This window comes from Dicentrarchus labrax, unplaced genomic scaffold, assembly GCF_905237075.1.
Source record: "Dicentrarchus labrax unplaced genomic scaffold, dlabrax2021, whole genome shotgun sequence".
Classification (NCBI taxonomy): domain Eukaryota; kingdom Metazoa; phylum Chordata; class Actinopteri; family Moronidae; genus Dicentrarchus; species Dicentrarchus labrax.
In genome coordinates, this window is record NW_026136719.1 from 5390886 (window position 1) to 5408860 (window position 17975).

The 17975-nt window shown below is 39.8% G+C and overlaps 2 protein-coding genes across 4 annotated transcripts; both read left to right on the plus strand.

Moving 5' to 3' along the window:
• The first annotated feature begins 1175 nt into the window (after nt 1-1175).
• On the plus strand, nt 1176-9635 carry LOC127351302 (NACHT, LRR and PYD domains-containing protein 12). Of its 3 annotated transcripts, XM_051378642.1 has the most exons (10): nt 1176-1309; nt 2635-2754; nt 3541-3607; nt 4066-4291; nt 4541-6338; nt 6440-6613; nt 6940-7113; nt 7304-7477; nt 7572-7618; nt 8202-9635. In XM_051378642.1, exons 1-10 carry the CDS (start codon nt 1242-1244, stop codon nt 8783-8785), a joined length of 3432 nt encoding a protein of 1143 aa, XP_051234602.1. In that variant the 5' UTR covers nt 1176-1241; the 3' UTR covers nt 8786-9635. The 3 variants fall into 3 exon arrangements, with proteins under 3 accessions (XP_051234602.1, XP_051234604.1, XP_051234603.1); XM_051378644.1 differs by lacking the exon at nt 6940-7113; XM_051378643.1 differs by lacking the exon at nt 6440-6613.
• Nucleotides 9636-11784: 2149 nt separating this feature from the next.
• On the plus strand, nt 11785-17946 carry LOC127351305 (V-type proton ATPase subunit d 1). The gene is made up of 8 exons (XM_051378646.1): nt 11785-11983; nt 12824-12995; nt 14442-14620; nt 14738-14817; nt 15075-15152; nt 15529-15705; nt 15988-16065; nt 16645-17946. Exons 1-8 carry the CDS (start codon nt 11857-11859, stop codon nt 16804-16806), a joined length of 1053 nt encoding a protein of 350 aa, XP_051234606.1. The 5' UTR covers nt 11785-11856; the 3' UTR covers nt 16807-17946.
• Nucleotides 17947-17975: the final 29 nt, after the last annotated feature.

Below are 17975 nucleotides of genomic sequence, written 5' to 3' on the forward strand. Positions count from 1 at the left end.
CAGGATCGCAAGATTTTGTGGCCTGAAGCAAAACTAAAGCTACTGTTGCTCTGCACCTGCTGCATGTGTGAACAAGGAGCTTCATAATGTTATAATATATCATCTGTTTGTTAAGTTTGTACATGCAGTTTTAATCTATTCAGAATTGTTTGTAAAATTGTTTGTTGGGGCATAATGCTCATTATTCAAAAGTGCTCACTGTTGATTTTTTCATGACATAGTTGTCATGAGTGGATGGAGTAAGAAATAAGGAATACTTCACTCAAAATGCATAATTATGTAGTTGTCTCATCCTATAATCTGTGGGCCAGTATTGATGCAAAATCTACACCTCTTCTGTCGCTAATATTAATTTTATAATGATCCTTACTCCCTGAAGTCAAGCTGAAGAAGTTACGTGACAATGTGCAAATAACATTAAGTATAAGTCCATTTTTTGGTGAACTAAATATGCAGGAGTGGTCCTGAGACTGTTTATAACTCAGGGTGTTTCTCTTTTGCTGGACGGGCCACTTTAAGAAAATTTGGGGCATACATTCAGTAGAGTAGTAGACCCACTTCTCCACACCACTGCATAAATACATGTGCAACCTGGGACACATCTATCTATCTATCTATCTATCTATCTATCTATCTATCTATCTATCTATCTATCTATCTATCTATCTATCTATCTATCTATCTATCTATCTATCTATCTATCTATCTATCTATCTATCTATCTATCTACATTTTCTGGCACAGATTTGTACTTTGTCACTAGTTGAACTGGTTTATGAATGTGAAACTAAAGCTAGCAGGGCGTAACAGAAATAAATCAGACGGAGACGGAGGATTGTTTTCTGTTCTCATGCTTTTTCACAGTGTTTTTTAATCTGATCTGGATTTGAGTTTTCTGAGTAAGAATCCTTAGCTACAGTGTAAGTGTTGTGACTTACTGCTGATAATGGTGATCATTTTAATGGAGCTCTTACTGTGACCAATTAACCCAGCTTGTTTCTGTAAAGGTGTTCACTCCACCATGAATGTGTCTGAGGAGAGTGAGGACGGGGTCGGTACCTCTGAAGTCTCTGAGAAACACGACAGCCAGACTGGAGCTGAGAGGTAAGATAAAGATCTCTCTGACTGTTATTGACTGTTCACTATCTCAGAACTCAGCTCCACAATCAGCTTCTACTGTTTATGTTGAAGCCCAGTGAAAGCAGGAGAGACCAGACTCACCTGCATCCAGCTGTGTGTCCATGAAGAGTGACCAGTCTAAGGAGGGGCCTCTTGACTTTAAGGGTGGAGGCCACTGTGATAAGCAAATGTAAGAATTTAAAATGTATTGTTATTGTATGACTTCACTAAGCAGCACTTAAGATTTGAATCAGAATTGTGAAATTTACTAATATTAAATTCATAACCTGTATTTTCAATGTTGTGTTGAAGCCCAGTGAAGCTGAGTAGTAACGTCCTGTATAGTCTAGTTGCCACAGCTCACGGTCAAGAAATAGTCTGATATGTAACCGCCATCAAACACCGATTTGTAGGTTTTAAACTTTATCTTTTGTATGGATTAAACAAATGAGATATAACATGTTAGCTGCTGAGCATTAGAGAGACTATGAAGCAGATTTTGTTATCATTGGAGAGCTGACATGAGAGTTGTATGAATCTTCTTGTGTCCATGCTAGAGAGCAAATAAGTGTATTTCCCAAAATACTATTCCTTTAAAGCAGGTGTTTTGATTGGTGCTTAGAGCTCAACAGATTTGAGTTCAAGAAATAATTGTGAAGTCCCCCTCCACTCAAAAATGTGTTTTACTGTTATTAGTTTGACCTTCTCTGTGCAGAATGATGTATCTGTATCAGTCAAATGTAAGTAGCTTAAACTGATGAAGAGCACACTTTCCAGTGTTAATTTTTGATGGAAATTTATGGAGTTAATGCTATATCCGTAAAACGTCCCAAACAATTTTTTCTGTAGGACTAACATGATAGCTATTTTAGGTTTTGATGCATACAACAAAATGTCTTCTGCGTATAATGAATTCATGTTTTTGCTGTGTGATGGTGAGTTTTCATGTATTTGGAGGTCCAATCTGATTTGACTTTCTATGGCACGAGCTAAAATAATGGCGGCTAGGGGGGCAGCCCAGCCAGGTTCCTCTAAATAGGTTAAATAAGTGAATGATGAAGTGAGACCTTTCACTAACTTGTGTAATAAAGAGCTTAATCTGTTGGTAAGTATTTTTTCAAAAAGCTCTCCATCAACATTTAAAGGGGAAATCAGGCATTCAATGATTGTGGGCTTGAATAAATAGGGTGCAAAAGAATAATTATGTTTTTTAAATATATAATTGAGTGAAGTGATAGCATTTTCAATCTTGGCAGTTTTTTCTGAATTTAAGAAATTAATTTAGGAAGATTGCAATCATCAAGAAATGTTTCCATCAATTAGAGATTAGTAATGTCAGCTGAATATTTTGGGCTTTTGTACATCAGTATATCAATATTACTTGTCCTGATTGTTCCATTGTCCTCTGCTTTCGCAAATTATTAATTAAAGCAGGCATTTACATACATATATGTCTTAAAACAAGTCTGGAGTTCATCTTTAAAGTGAATGTTGAATGTTTATGTTGTTGTGAAGTCAACTGAACCAGGAGAGACCAGACGCACCTGTACCCCGCTTTATGACCATGAGCAGTGACAGATCTAGGGAGGAGTCTATGGAGTTCAGGGGTGAAGGGCCGATTAGTGAGCCTATAAGGTAAGAATTTAAAGCACATTATTGTATGGATCCACGGACCTGAATTTAATCTGTATGTTCATATTAGATCTTAGCGCGAATGTTTCTTTATTACTATTTTTCTCTTCCATTTATGTCCCCTGAGGAGTTCCATAAAAAACAGCTTTCTCCTGTCGAATTGTGCATGAGTAGTTCATTCTACAAAGTGAAGCTAAACATCCAAGTAAATTAAAACCAGTGGTGGGGGAGTACTTAGATGTTTTACTGAAGTAATAGTTCCTACTAAGATTTTGTATCATAAGGTTAAATAAAGTTCATAAAAACACATTTTGCTAACTTAATAGCTACTTTCCAACAAAACACCATAAAACACAGATAACAAGATATCCAGGATGCCTGCCGTTAGCATTGCAAGTCAACATCTATACAGGAGGTTATTTCAAGACTATTTTCTTTCCTTTTCTCCTACTGTTAAGTGAATGTGACATTCAGATTCACAAAATAACTAAAACTGAAATAAAATGTGTATGCTTCTCACTGAGCAGTAGCTGTTTGTGTGATTAACTAGTTGCACAAATAATCTTAATTCCAAACTCTTCAACTAATCCCCACCGTTGCCGTGTTTACCTGCAGTTGAATTTTGGTCAATCATAGGTGTGTGCTTTCACAGAAATGTTGATCCACACCTTCCAGCAAATCAGAATCTAGAATTCTCAGGGGGCGTGGTGTAATTCATCACAATTTAATAATTATACATTTGTATGTTTTCATTTGTGTGTGGATATATCACATGTTTTCATGGTTTAGAGGTCACCGGAAGAGGTCAGTGGTTCTCACTGAAAGGCCTGCCCCGAACTTGGACTCCATATTCATGGTATGTAAATGTATGACTTTTGCTGTTGAACACTTAAAGTAACAATCTCAACCTGTCAGTGGAAAAACGAGCACTTTTAGTGGGCGTACTTTGATAGATGAATTTGTCTTCAAAGATCACATTACTGTCAATGCAGCTAATCTAAGTCAATGAATTAAGGGTTTGTTTGACCATGAAAAGACAAGCAAAGATGGTTTTGGTGAGTTTTATTTTGCTTCTGTACAGTTGTTTTAGTTGTTGTTTAAGTATGTTTTACAATTAAATATTGGTTTTGTTCGTGGATTCTGGTGGGCTGTGCAAATTTGTCTTGAGAAAAACATCTGATACGATAAATTACAGTTTTGGTTAAAACATTCTTCATGATTCAGTTTTTAGATGAGTTGGCTTTCAGCAGAGGCAGATGGATATTGTTTCCATCACTGTAAGAACATTTTAAATGGCACACCCTATTCTTCTAGCTGCTTGAAAACAACATTGTGACTTTTGTGACAAACGAGCTAAAGACGTTGAAGAAAGTTCTGGCTCCAGAAGGTCCAGAATCCTCAGAGAAGCTGAGAGAAGATGTGGAAGTTGTGAGTAGTGAGGAAGAGCACAGAAGTGGCACCAGAGAAGCATTTCTGAAAATCACACTGAACTTCCTGAGGAGAATGAACCAGGAGCAACTGGCTGACTCTCTGCAGAGGAGTAAGATGCTTTTAAGAATTACATGATGCTTCTGGAAATATGGAATTAATCTATTAGACCTATGAAATCCACATTAGCAGAATGTCTGAGAAAATTGTTTCAAAATATGAAGTGGCATTTGCTTCCTGAACTGAGCAGTTTTTATTGTACATTTCTATCTATTAGCAGAACGTGATCAAGAAATATATGCATTCATCAAAGTGTTGTTCTTTTACATATTTACCTCACCTTCACCTGTTGTTTCCTCAGAAACTTATGCTACAATTTGCCAACGTAAACTAAAGTCTAACCTGAAGAGGAAGTTTCAGTGTTTGTTTGAGGGAAATGCCAAAGCAGGAAACCCAACACTTCTGAATCAGATCTACACAGAACTCTACATCACACAGGGAGAGAGTAGAGAGGTAAACTACCAGCATGAGGTCAGACAGATAGAAGCAGCATCACGAAAACCATCAAGTTCAGAAACAACTATCAGATGTGAGGATATGTTTAAACATTCACCTGACAGAGAAGAACCAGTAAGAACTCTGGTGACACAGGGAGTGGCTGGCATTGGGAAAACAATCTTAATGCAGAAGTACATCCTAGACTGGGCTGAAGACAAAGCCAACAACAATATACAGTTCATCTTTCCATTCACTTTCCGAGAGCTCAATTTGCTGAGAGAGAAGAAGTACAGCTTGGTGGAGCTTCTTCATCACTTCTTTACTGAAACCAAAGAAGCAGGAATCAGCAGGTTTGAAGAGTTCCAGGTTGTGTTCATGTTTGACGGTCTGGACGAGTGTCGCTTTCATTTGGACTTCCACAACAGTGAGATCCTGACTGATGTTACAAAGTCGACCTCAGTCCAAGTGCTGCTGACAAACCTCATCAGGGGGACACTGCTTCCCTCTGCACGCCTCTGGATAACCACACGACCTGCAGCAGCCAATCAGATCCCGCCTGAATGCATTGACATGGTGACAGAGGTCAGAGGGTTCAGTGACCCACAGAAGGAGGAGTACTTCAGGAAGAGATTCAGAAATGAGGAGCAGGCCAACATAATCATCTCCCACATCGAGACATCACAAAGCCTCCACATCATGTGCCACATCCCAGTCTTCTGCTGGATCAGTGCTGCAGTTCTTGAGAATGTGTTGAAAACCAAAGAGAGAGGGGAGCTTCCCAAGACTCTGACTGAGATGTACATCAACTTCCTGGTGATTCAGACCAAACAGGGGAATATGAAGTATCACAGCAGTACGGTGACTGATTCACTGTGGAATGCAGAAACCAAGAAGACCATTCTCACTCTAGGAAAACTGGCTTTTGAGCAGCTGGAGAAAGGAAACCTGATCTTCTATGAAGAAGACCTGAAAGAGTGTGGCATTGACATGAAAGCTGCTTCAGTTTATTCAGGACTATTCACAGAGATCTTAGACGATAAGTTTGGGCTGAACCGTGACAAGGTGTTTTGCTTTGTCCATATGAGCATTCAAGAGTTCCTTGCTGCACTCTATGTCTTCCTGATGTTCATCAACACTGGTGTTGATCTACTGAGAAGAGGCCCATTCAACTCAGTGCGGCCTGCGTCACTACATCCTAACTTCAAACACTTCTACCAGAGGGCAGTGGACAAGGCTTTACAGAGTCCAAATGGACACATGGACTTGTTTGTCCGCTTCCTCCTGGGTCTTTCACTGGAGACCAATCAAACTCTCCTACGAGGCCTTTTGAAAACCACAGGGAGTACACCACAGGCCAAAGAGATGCTGGTGCAGTACATCAAGAACAAGATCAGGGACAATCCTTCTCCAGAGAAAAGCATCAATTTGTTCCACTGCCTGAATGAGCTGAACGACCACTCTCTAGTGCAGGAGATCCAACAGTACCTGAAATCAGGAAGTGACCTTGAGAACAAGCTCTCTCCCTCTCAGTGGTCAGCACTCGTCTTCATTTTACTGTCATCACAAAAAGATCTAGACAAGTTTGACCTGAAGAAATTCTCTGCTTCAGAGGAGGGACTTCTGCGGCTGCTGCCTGTGGTCAAAGCATCCAAAACATCTCTGTAGGTGTACAGATACATGGAAACATAAAATGTGTAAAATATACCAATTTCAATAGCAGAGAACAAAGAAATACTTTATATTCAAACATGTTTGCTTTCAGGTTGAGTGGCTGTGACCTCTCATTGAGAAGCTGTGAAGCTCTAGTCTCAGTTTTGACCTCAAAGAACTCCAGTTTGAGAGAGCTTGACCTGAGTAACAATGACCTGAAAGATACAGGAGTAATGCTGCTGTCATCAGGACTCAAGAGTCCACACTGTAAACTGGAGATACTGAGGTTAGTATTGACTAAATTATCATTTAAATAGATTAATAACTATTATTAACTATTTGAGCTAACATTATTTATCACTAAAGTTATCTGACCTCTTCAGGATTCTGTTTTCTGTTTCCTTTTGTCTAAATGCTTATAAAACCAAAAATACCACTAAAGATATTTGAGTTTAGCATTAAACTGATCAAATGTGACCCCTTGAATTCATTGACTGTCTGCCATATCATGAACAGAGATGAAATCTAACTTTCTGCTAAGAGGGAGCATTGAATTGACAGGCAGATTGGTGCAGGGTCTGCATTCATGCAGATGCTGTATCTGACTTTCAGGTTGAGTGGCTGTGAACTCTCATCAAGAAGCTGCGAAGCTCTGGTCTCAGTTTTGACCTCAAAGAACTCCAGTTTGAGAGAGCTGGACCTGAGTAACAATGACCTGAAAGATACAGGAGTAATGCTGCTGTCAGCACAACTCAAGAGTCCACACTGTAAACTGGAGATACTGAGGTTAGTATTTGTTGACTAGATAAGCATTGAATTAAATTAATATCTATTATTTATCTATTATTATTAACATTAATCATTAGTAAATATATGATTCTGTTTTCTTTTTCCCTTTGGATCAGTTTAATTTAGTTGATTTAGCTCAAGATTATGGATTAATAATTCAAATGAAGCTTCATGCACGTGTTTGCAGACTGTCAGGCTGTCAGGTCTCAGAGAAAGGCTGTACTTTTCTGGGGTCTGCTCTGGACTCCAACCCCTCCCATCTAAGAGAGCTGGACCTGAGCTTCAATCATCCAGGAGACTCAGGAGTGAATCTGCTGTTCACTGCAAAGGATGACCCAAACTGCAAACTGGAAACTCTCAAGTAGAGTAGATTATATGATTGTACAGATATATTTTGTCTGTTGTATATGTGTTAGTGTCTTTGTTTATTTCTCTTTCTCTGTCATCCTCCACAGGATTGATCATTGTGGAGAGTGTCGACTGAAACCTTCGCCCCTTCGGTGTAAGTTAAACATCTCTACTGTCACTGATCTGTAAAAAAAAAAAGGTTCAATCGACATGGAAGCTGCAGTAGCGGTTGCTATGGGCAGTCAACAGTTTTTGGACTGATTGAAGAGTTAAGCCGATTGACAGAGGTAGTTCACTCAAAACTTGTACAGCTGCATTGATCTCATCCAGGGTTGTGACCATTTGTGTGGCCTTTTTCCTATTGCTATTTTTCATGGATGTAGCAAGCTAGCCATGTAGGAGGATGACGCTGCCATTTTTAATCCTGCCTACAAAACTGTCAAATGCAGTAGGTCTAGTACTCCTCAAGCAGTCCCCGGTTCTAGGTGGGCAGCCAACTGGGGGGTTATGGGGGTGTGGAACCAGTGTGTGATTGTCTTTTGCTGTTCTGTTTTTTGGTTGTATCTAGGACTAAATATGTCTTCAGGCCCTGATTAAAAAATGCAATACAAATGCGAAGTACAAAAATGTTAAGTCTGTTGCCATGTTATATATAGAGAGAGCCAGACATGTTAGGTGACCTAACCCTAACCCTAAACACAAACTGCTGTTATGTTGTATTTTGCTTCTTCCATCAGATTTCTGTGTGCTTTCACTGGACCCAAACACAGCAAACAGGAACCTCTTACTGTCTGATGACAACAGACGAGTGATGGTGGTGACAGAGAAGCAGCCGTATCCTGATCACCCAGACAGATTTGACCACTGGAAACAGCTGCTGTGTAGCGAAGGTGTGACTGGACGCTGTTACTGGGAGGTAGAGTGGAAAGGAAGAGTTAATATAGGAGTGACATACAGAGGAATCAAGAGGAGAGGTGACAGTAATGACTGCTGTCTTGGATGGAATGATCAGTCCTGGAGTCTGATGTGCTCTGCTCAGGGTTTCACTGCCTGGCACAATAACACACCAACAGACATAGCTACACATCCACCCTCTGACTCTAAGAAGGTAGCAGTGTATGTGGACTGGCCTGCTGGAACTGTGTCCTTCTACTGCCTTCCATCCAGAGTCTCTAGCATCAAACAAATCCACCTCCACACCTTCCGCTCCACATTCACCGAACCCATCTACCCTGCGTTTAGGTTTGGACTATTGAGTGAGTTTGTGGCTGGCTCTAAATGGTTACCATCCTCACTTTATCTGTCACAGATTGAAGAGTGAATGTAGGCTCATGTGTAGAAAAACACCCACAGTTAACACCAAAGACAGGATGGATCACAGGACACCCAACTACATGTACACACATATACACACACACACACACACACACACACACACACACACACACACACACACACACACACACACAGAGTTTTGTACTATTATACATGTGAGAAACCTAGTTTACTAGTTTAATTACTTAGCTTACTAGCTTTAATCAGCCTATTCTCAATATTTACTCGAGTTTTTAAGCTTGAACTGGAGGACAAAATGAAATTGTCTATTTTCAGCCTTTGGTGGAGCTGTTTCTACTAGTAAAAATGTGAGGATCCACTGGTCTGTTAAAAGAGACTATAAAAGTGTATTTACTATGCCTATGATTTAAATCTTAAACCATTGTTTCATATTGCACTTCCATAACATTGGGGGACTTGTCAAAAATGAAACAGCACAGGCCTGGATATGGGTCAAGCACTAAACATGCTTTAAAAGTTAATTGTAAATCACCTACATTGCTTCATGTTTGCCCAATTCCATCTGTGTTATTAATCAGAATTATTTTTATAAATTTTATATAATGTGTATTCTTCATTTTTTTATTTTTTATTTCATATTGATTTTTGTTTCCTACAATAGAATATTGTTGTTCATTGTCAAGCAGACTTGTGTGTTTAATGCCAGCAAAATACAGTGTTTATTATTGTGCTTTAATCAACCTGCATGGAAATTTAAAGATTAAAACAGCCATGGAGAACAGTTCGAAACTTAGTGGTAAATGAGCTTTGTATTTCACCACAAGTGACATTATGTTGTTAATATTAAAGAAATAAAGACATCAGTTGAATATAAATTGGTTTAAATTTCTTGCTCAAAGGCTGCTGTTATGATGAAACCTGGCAAGGCATCCTAATATAGATTTATCTTGACCTAAGTGTGAAAGGTGCAACAGAAGGATACCATGAAACATAAATTAAAAAAAACTACAAGAAGTATATTTGGATCATATTTATTATATATTGTATTATATACAAAAGAAAGGATGAGAAGAAAAGCAGAGCGATAGCGAAATAAATAGTGTACAAGCAGTAAAAACAGAAATATTGCATGTAACCCATCAGAAAATGCTAAGATAGTATAGCTGGAGAGATGACAGCCATAATTACGAGTTCACAGAAGCTTTCTGGGAAAGGCAGAGAACATTTTGAATATTTAGGTATTTAAGAGTAGAGAGTGCAGATGTCTCTTTAGGTGTATATTTGTAATGCAGATATGAAAGAGCATTAACAATATGTCTGGCGTCACGTCTCTTGAGAAAGAAGAGTCATATTGAGTCTTGCTGAGACTCAGTTACACCACCTTCTGTATTCTTTTGTAATGACAGCTATGTAAACGTAAACTGGAAATAGTCTTTGTTGTTGTTGTGTTACCCACAAAGTAAAAATGCTTTGAATACATTTAACTAGACTCAGATATGGATAAGATAAAACTTAGTAACTTAGTACATTTCTGATCTCTCAGATGCATTTATTTTGTTCATATTTGTAATGATAATCATATCTGCACTGTAGCCCTACTATAATATCCCTCTGACAAAATCAGTATCAACTGGGCCTACAAGTGTATGTTAATTACTTAATATCAATACTTCTTCATTCATTTGTTGAGGTTTTTCCTTTATTTGTCAAGGTAATGTGATGTTTAATATAGGAAGGCCATCAAAACTCTATCTATAGGCTAAAAAAACGTGTCCAGCATTTGGTTTTTGTCTCCAGTGTGTAAAGTGTACCTTGGCTTTTGCATAATGGCAATTTGGTAGACTAGTGTGTGAAGTTTAGGATGCTACGTCACCACACTTCGATAGTGATGGCACACATCTTTATTAAAGTGAATTAGTGATGAATCACCCTCGTGCCTCGTTATAAGCATGATTCATGATGATGAATATACAGGAAAATTCAAATGCATGTCAAAAATAGTATATTCAAAGGCATAAAAGGTAACAATCAAACACTTCCAGGACAAAGTTGACTAACTTCAATTTCACTAATTTATTTTGTCCATATCAGATAAACATGCTAACTATCTGGTCTCTGATTCAGGCCATCAGGCTGAAACAAGAAAGCTTGCTGTGCCTCCCCTGTAGGCCACATGGTTCTCTCTCTATTTAATTGTTGTCTGTAATTGTACTCAAGAAAATATGAGAAAACAAAAACTTTGCCCAGTGTGTGTGTGTGTGTGTGTGTGTGTGTGTGTGTGTGTGGGTTGTACTCACTGACTGTATCTTATTCTGCTTGCTCTCTATAAAGATTTTAAAAATAAATAGACCAACATATATCCTGTAGGGACATAACCACGGGGTTCCCAAAGCTTCATGAGGGCTCACGAGGCCTTCTTGATTTTAAGGCGTACTAGAAAACATAAGAAATACACAGTAGGCCTATATCACAGCATTTGGTTCACTGCTGTGAAGAAAAGTAAATATAAAGAAGATTGTCAATGACCAAGTATCATGTTGTGTATAAAATACAGAATACAGAAAGAGAATTGCATAAAAAGTTGCTCAAAATTCCTCCCAACCACTCCTTTTACACAGATACCGAGTTCACTATTTAGGTTCATTGTGCAGTTTTGAATATAACATCAAACATCCATACAATAAGTCTCTTAGTCTGAGGTTGTCAGTTCACAGAAGGATAGTAAACAGGCTCCTTTGAGATTCATGATCCAATCCAATCCAACTTTATTTGTTAAGCACTTTAAAAACAACCAAAGTGCTGTACAGGAGAATAAATATTACATCATTAATGTAAACAGTGATGATGATGATGATGATGATGAAGACCCCTGTGAGGAATACAGACACACACAGTCCAGAATAATGCAGAATAATGTCATTTAATTATTAATATCATGTTTTAAATTTGGAAAAAAAAAAGAAGTGACAAATCAGAGAACGCGCGCGCACACGTGCACGCGCGCAGATGACTGATCAGGTGATGGTCACGTGGTCCAGTCAGCTGATGCTAGCGCTCGGTAGCCGGACGGTGAGACGGATCTGACGGTCAGACAGGATGCCTTTCTCCGAGCTCTATTTTAACGTCGACAACGGCTACCTGGAGGGTCTGGTCCGAGGATTTAAAGCGGGAATACTGTCCCAGGCGGATTATTTAAACCTCGTTCAGTGCGAGACCCTGGAAGGTGAGCTACAACGGATGCTAACTCACTGCTAACGGCGGGCTAGCTGCTTCCAAGGGGCTAACGCAAGCTGTCAGCCTCAGAGCTGCTTTACATCGCCTAAAAACCTTCCTGTGGTCGGACTATTCTGTTGTGTTGTACCATTGAGCCATACGTCGACTGTTTGCACAATTAAAGCCGCGATTTTTTTTTATCTTAGATTAGATTATTTCAGCTTGCTACCTGAGGCTAGCAGATACCGAGCTAATCCAGTGTTGAGTCGTCTATTGATCAATGATGGGTTTTATTTTAGAGGAAGTGAAATTGTTGTGTTAACAGCTTTAACTTGCTCCATTGACCCTCCCGCAGCCATTCTCCATAAGAACTCTCCTGAACGCGTCTGCAGCGTTGTTGCAGGTGTTACACAGACAGTCAGAGCAGATTCGTATAAACTGTGATGATGTGTGGTTTGTGTATTTTCAGTCATTGTTAAATCAGATTGTGTTGCGTATTATAACACAGGGGAAGTAAAAGCAGTGGCTGCGTGAAGGTTGGGAGAAGAAATGTAAGACTGCGGTGTTTAAATGTGGAGGCCTTTCATCCTTAATGCTGTGTGACTGACTGCTGTTGTTTTATTTGGGTAAGGTCCTGAGGGGGTGTTATTTCATTGGGGCTGTATTTTTAAAATGGTAAATAAACCTGTACTGCTTGGTTAGGGCACACCTGCACAGAGGTGGCTCGGATTTTGGGGGATGGAGGGGGAAACTGTACACGATTTGTACACAATTTGTTAAGAAATTGGCAGTTTGGCTTTTATTTCACACTTAATTCATTCGGAATATTTTTTTTGTGTCTCCTCTGCAGATCTGAAGCTCCACCTGCAGAGCACAGACTATGGCAGCTTCCTGGCAAACGAGGCGTCTCCGCTCACTGTGTCTGTTATCGACGACAAGCTGAAGGAGAAGATGGTCGTGGAGTTTCGCCACATGAGGAACCAGTCATACGAGCCGCTCGCCAGCTTCATGGACTTCATCACGTAAGCTGTCCTGTTGAAACAGCTCTTGAACTGTAACGTTGCCTGTAAATGTTCTCTTATGTCGCTTTAAAGTTGCAGTGAATTCTCCACAGTGACCAGAATCAGATGCACAGTTTCAGTGATGCAGAAGAAGTTTCAAGGTTCTTTTACTGCACCGTTACATCATATTGAAATATTCTGGGTGTTATATGTATTATATTTCCCCCAAATTCAGCCTGACAGAGTTTATACATCTTTATAAAAGAGACTTAATCAGGCACTTTGGGATGGTTGCATCAGCAGCTGCCTGTGCTCACAAGGCCAATGCACAGATTGTCAGTATGGTTGCTGTGGAAGGATGTTAGCGCCCAGCTGGAAAGGTTAGTTTGAGTCCACTACTATAACATTCGTGCATCCTGCTGTAAACATTTTGCTTAAATTTCCATTATAAATTATTTTATATTCCATTATTGGCCATCAGTCACTCTGCTCTCTAAATATCAGCCACTGAAAAACCCATATAGGTCAACCTAGTGTAAGCTATAGTTACTGAAATATAGTGAACTGACTAGCTTTAAACAAAGGGAATTACATCAAGTCGTGCACATCAATCAATCCATGATCATGGTTATCAGTAATCCTTCCTAAGTGCACCTTACTGAGGGGAAACGGTGGATACACACCCAGACACACAACAACCTTTGACTCTCAAAGGGAACAAACTCTTGTGAAAGCAACATTAATACTTTACGTTTTTTTAGTTGATTTCCTAGTTTGAGGTCATATCTGTACATAATGACAACCAGCTTATAGAAACATGTTTGAGAATGCAAATCCATAAGAGGGAATCTTCAGTCACCTTTTTTGTCTGTGTCAGAGTATGTCATCACGTGGTACTAAAGCTACGAGCAGGGACTGTTATGTAAAGTCATTGGTGCATTCAGGTGTGCTTGGACACCTGAGATCTGTCACTTGCTGTAAAGCGATGCATTGATGAGGTATGTTGTTGGAGAAAAGAAACCCAGAAGAAAAGCGGACACGAACACCACTAAAAATGTTTTTTTGTTTTAAAAATGTTGAGTGTCATTGAATGCACTGTGTCCTGCCTGTAAATGCATTACAGTGCATTCAATGACAATAAGATAAAGGTGACTAAATGTTCATAGATTTCATGTCTCAGCAGATTGTTTTTTATTCTGTAATAAAATGGAAGGTTGGAAATGTTAAGGTATGCTTTTAAAAACCGATGGCAGTAATATAAAGTATACTGTATAATATGTCGTAATGTGGACTAAAACTTGCCATAGGATATAAGGGATACTTTTTAAGAAAAAGAAAAGGGGGAAATGATACACAGGCTGTTCACAAACAGATCCTGGTAGCAGATAGATTGCATAAAGGTAGTATTGGCTTCTCCGCTTTTGTAATGACAACCCCTCCCCACCTCTCCCTACCTTGTGACTTCAGGTACAGCTATATGATTGATAACGTCATCTTGCTGATCACGGGAACCCTCCACCAGCGGGCAATCTCTGAGTTGGTGCCAAAGTGTCATCCACTGGGCAGCTTCGAGCAGATGGAGGCGGTCAACATCGCTCAGACCCCCGCCGAGCTTTACAACGCCATCCTGGTGGACACGCCCCTCGGTGAGTACCTCTATACAAACTGCTATTTAAACTGAATGATGTGAAAACTGGATAGTAATGTCTCCTGCCGAACAGAAGATGGCGCCAGAGCTAAAAGAAACAGTCTTTCCTTTTCAGCTGCATTCTTCCAGGACTGCATATCTGAACAGGACTTGGATGAGATGAACATTGAAATCATCCGTAACACACTTTACAAGGTAAAGCACATTAAAGTGATGATGCCAATAAACATATGTGATAATAATGAGAATTAAAGGCAGGATGAAGTGAAACAGCGAGAGATAAAACAAAAATTTAAGCAAATTGTGAAAGATACAGACAACAACTCATTTGCAAATAATCTGTTGGATGTGGAAGTTATGTAAATTACAAGGCAGTATAGATTGTGTTTAGTTTTATGGTACAATTTGAGAAGAAATGTTCTTAAACTAACAACTACATTGTGTCCTCTCAGGCTTACCTGGAGGCTTTCTACAAGTTCTGCTCCAACCTCGGAGGAACCACAGCTGACACCATGTGTCCTATTCTGGAGGTGAGTCTCTGCTCAGTTTATAGGGTGGAAACACACACACACACACACACACACACACACACCTGGTGGAGGGCATCTGTCAGAGTTAAAGTTGTAAGTTTGTCACATTCAGTCCCATTAAATTTGTTTTTTATTCCAAAACAATCAGCAAAATTAGATTTACTTTATAGTATATTAATTCACCTTTTTAGAATCCTATATTGACTTGAAGTAGGTCCAGTGAGATAAAAGTGTGTACATGAACCAGACATGTGTTCAGGTTGACTCATCCGTGTGCATATAAACATGCACACGTGTGCATATGGCTGCGGATTAAAGAGTCCGCTCACTCGGTCACTTGTTGTTGCTCCACTGATCTTCCCTGTCTCTGCTGCAGTTCGAGGCCGACAGGAGAGCCTTCATCATCACAATCAACTCGTTTGGCACCGAGCTGTCCAAGGAAGACCGCGCCAAGCTCTTCCCCCACTGTGGCAAGCTTTACCCAGAAGGCCTTGCTCAGCTGGCCCGGGCAGATGACTACGAGCAGGTCAAGGCTGTGGCTGATTTCTATCCTGTAAGTCCAAAAGCTAGTGGCCTGCTCATAACACCTCACCTTTTTAAATATATAATATGTAACAATTGGCATGTTAACTTCTCTGGTTTTGCACCAATCCCTCTGAGTTTAGTATCTATGAAGTTAAAGCAAAGCAAATAGTCAGTGTACCTGCCAGACTTGTATGACTGTAACTCCCTGTTTTCCATTCTCCCGTTGGTGTTTGTTACAGTTTGTGTGAAACACTGAGTTTAATGTCTTAATAATCACTATCGTATGTCTGAACTTGGCTCATGTCCTCAGGAGTACAAGCTGCTGTTCGAGGGTGCCGGCAGCAACCCAGGCGACAAAACACTGGAGGACCGTTTCTTCGAGCATGAGGTGACACATGATCAGACATACACTGACTCCCTAGTGGAGAGCTGTCTTAAACCCGCTCCACACAGCTGGCGCACCGTGTAACATCTTGCTTTTTATTACAGTGCCCATGTTAACAGGTTAGGCATTGCTTGCGTGAGCCAAGTCGAGGTTTCGCCTGTTTTTGAGTGCGTGCGTGGTAAATGACCTGTTCACAGTGAGATCGACATTACACCAGGAACATATACACCTTTCATTATAGTTTCAGTGTCTGTATCTGTTGCAGAAATGAAAAAAATAATAATTTCACTCGACACCTGCTATCTCGTTTCAGATTAAAAGCGTTTCTGTGCATAGAATCCATTCATTTGTTAACAAGGCTTCAATTGTATTGTATTTATTAAAGACAAACTCAATGTAGAATGACAGAGCTGGCCATATTTAAGACATTTAAGTTTAAAAATAGCATTTTTTAAACAACAGATGGACTTTGTAATGGTGACACTGTTTCTAAATGACCTCAAACTACTAGCTACAACACTTGGCTATTTATATTTATACTGCAATAAGCTAATATAGTGTCGTCCTCCTTCCTGCGTGCAGGTGAAGCTGAATAAGTTGGCCTTCCTCAACCAGTTCCACTTCAGTGTTTTCTACGCCTACGTCAAGCTGAAGGAGCAGGAGTGCAGGAACATCGTCTGGATCGCTGAGTGCATCGCCCAGCGGCACCGCGCCAAGATCGACAACTACATTCCTATCTTTTGAGCCGCCTCCTTCTCCCTCCCACCTTCCATTTCTTCTCCTAAACCGTCATTTCATTCAGTCTTATCTCTCGAACAGTGTCTCCAGTCCCACCTTGGTGTTAAAGATTCTGATGGTTTGATGCTAAATTTTCTCCATTCTTTCACTCGTAGGTGTAAATTGGTTCCCAACACCAGAGTTTGTTGTTGTAATGTGAGTTACAGCAGGGCTCATTATTGCTTGCAAAGTAAAACACATAATCAAATGTAATAGAACATTTTAAAGAAGGAAAGAATCGCATGATCCAACAGAGGTGTTTGGTGCTTGACTGAGCTCAGCAGGTAGGGGAGGAGGCAACTCATTTTACTTTCAAACACTTGCCTCTGACTGTCAAAACTTTCTGATGTTGTATGTTTACGTGGCACACCCTGTCCATCCATCACCTCAGCTGGTAGGAATACAACAAGAAGAATTTGCAAGTCCCAGGAATGAACCCAACACACACACCAGGGCAGGAACTCCCAGCACAGCAAACACCAACCATCTTTTTGAGATCATGTTAATCTCCAGGCACATGAAACCCTTAAAGGTTCAGTATACTTTATGTTTTACATTCAGCAACTACCAAAATCAGTTAATGGTTCCGTATCTAAACCTCACATGATCCCACAACATCAGCCAGTCTGGAACAAAGCGGACATGAAAACATTCCTCACCTCAGCATCAGTCTCCACCAGGTTCTGTATAACCTGTATTTATTTCTGTTTTAGTGCTAGGTTTTGTCAGCATGTCTGGTCATTACTGTGCTTTCCCCCAAAAAACTAATGAGTGAAATGTGTGAGCCCCGCCTTGTTTGCTGTCTTAACTAGATTGTTGTTAGATTATTAAAAATACAGCAGCTGAACAGGAGCTTCCAGTCCTCACCGTCCCTGTTTCTGTGTGAACTCTTGAGTTTCTGTAAATGAACGTACTGGAATGAGGCAGAATCTAGTGAGTATATGACAGACTTAATGTTTAAAGTATACAAAGATATATAGATATTTAAAGATGACTATGATTTTGTTTTTTCATGCTGTAAAAATTGATTTATTGCTGTTTTGATCTGTTTCTTACTTGTGAAATGTGTATTGTAAATGTGACAAAAAATAAACAGACTAAACTGGACGAACGCAGTTCTAAAAAATGTAAGACTT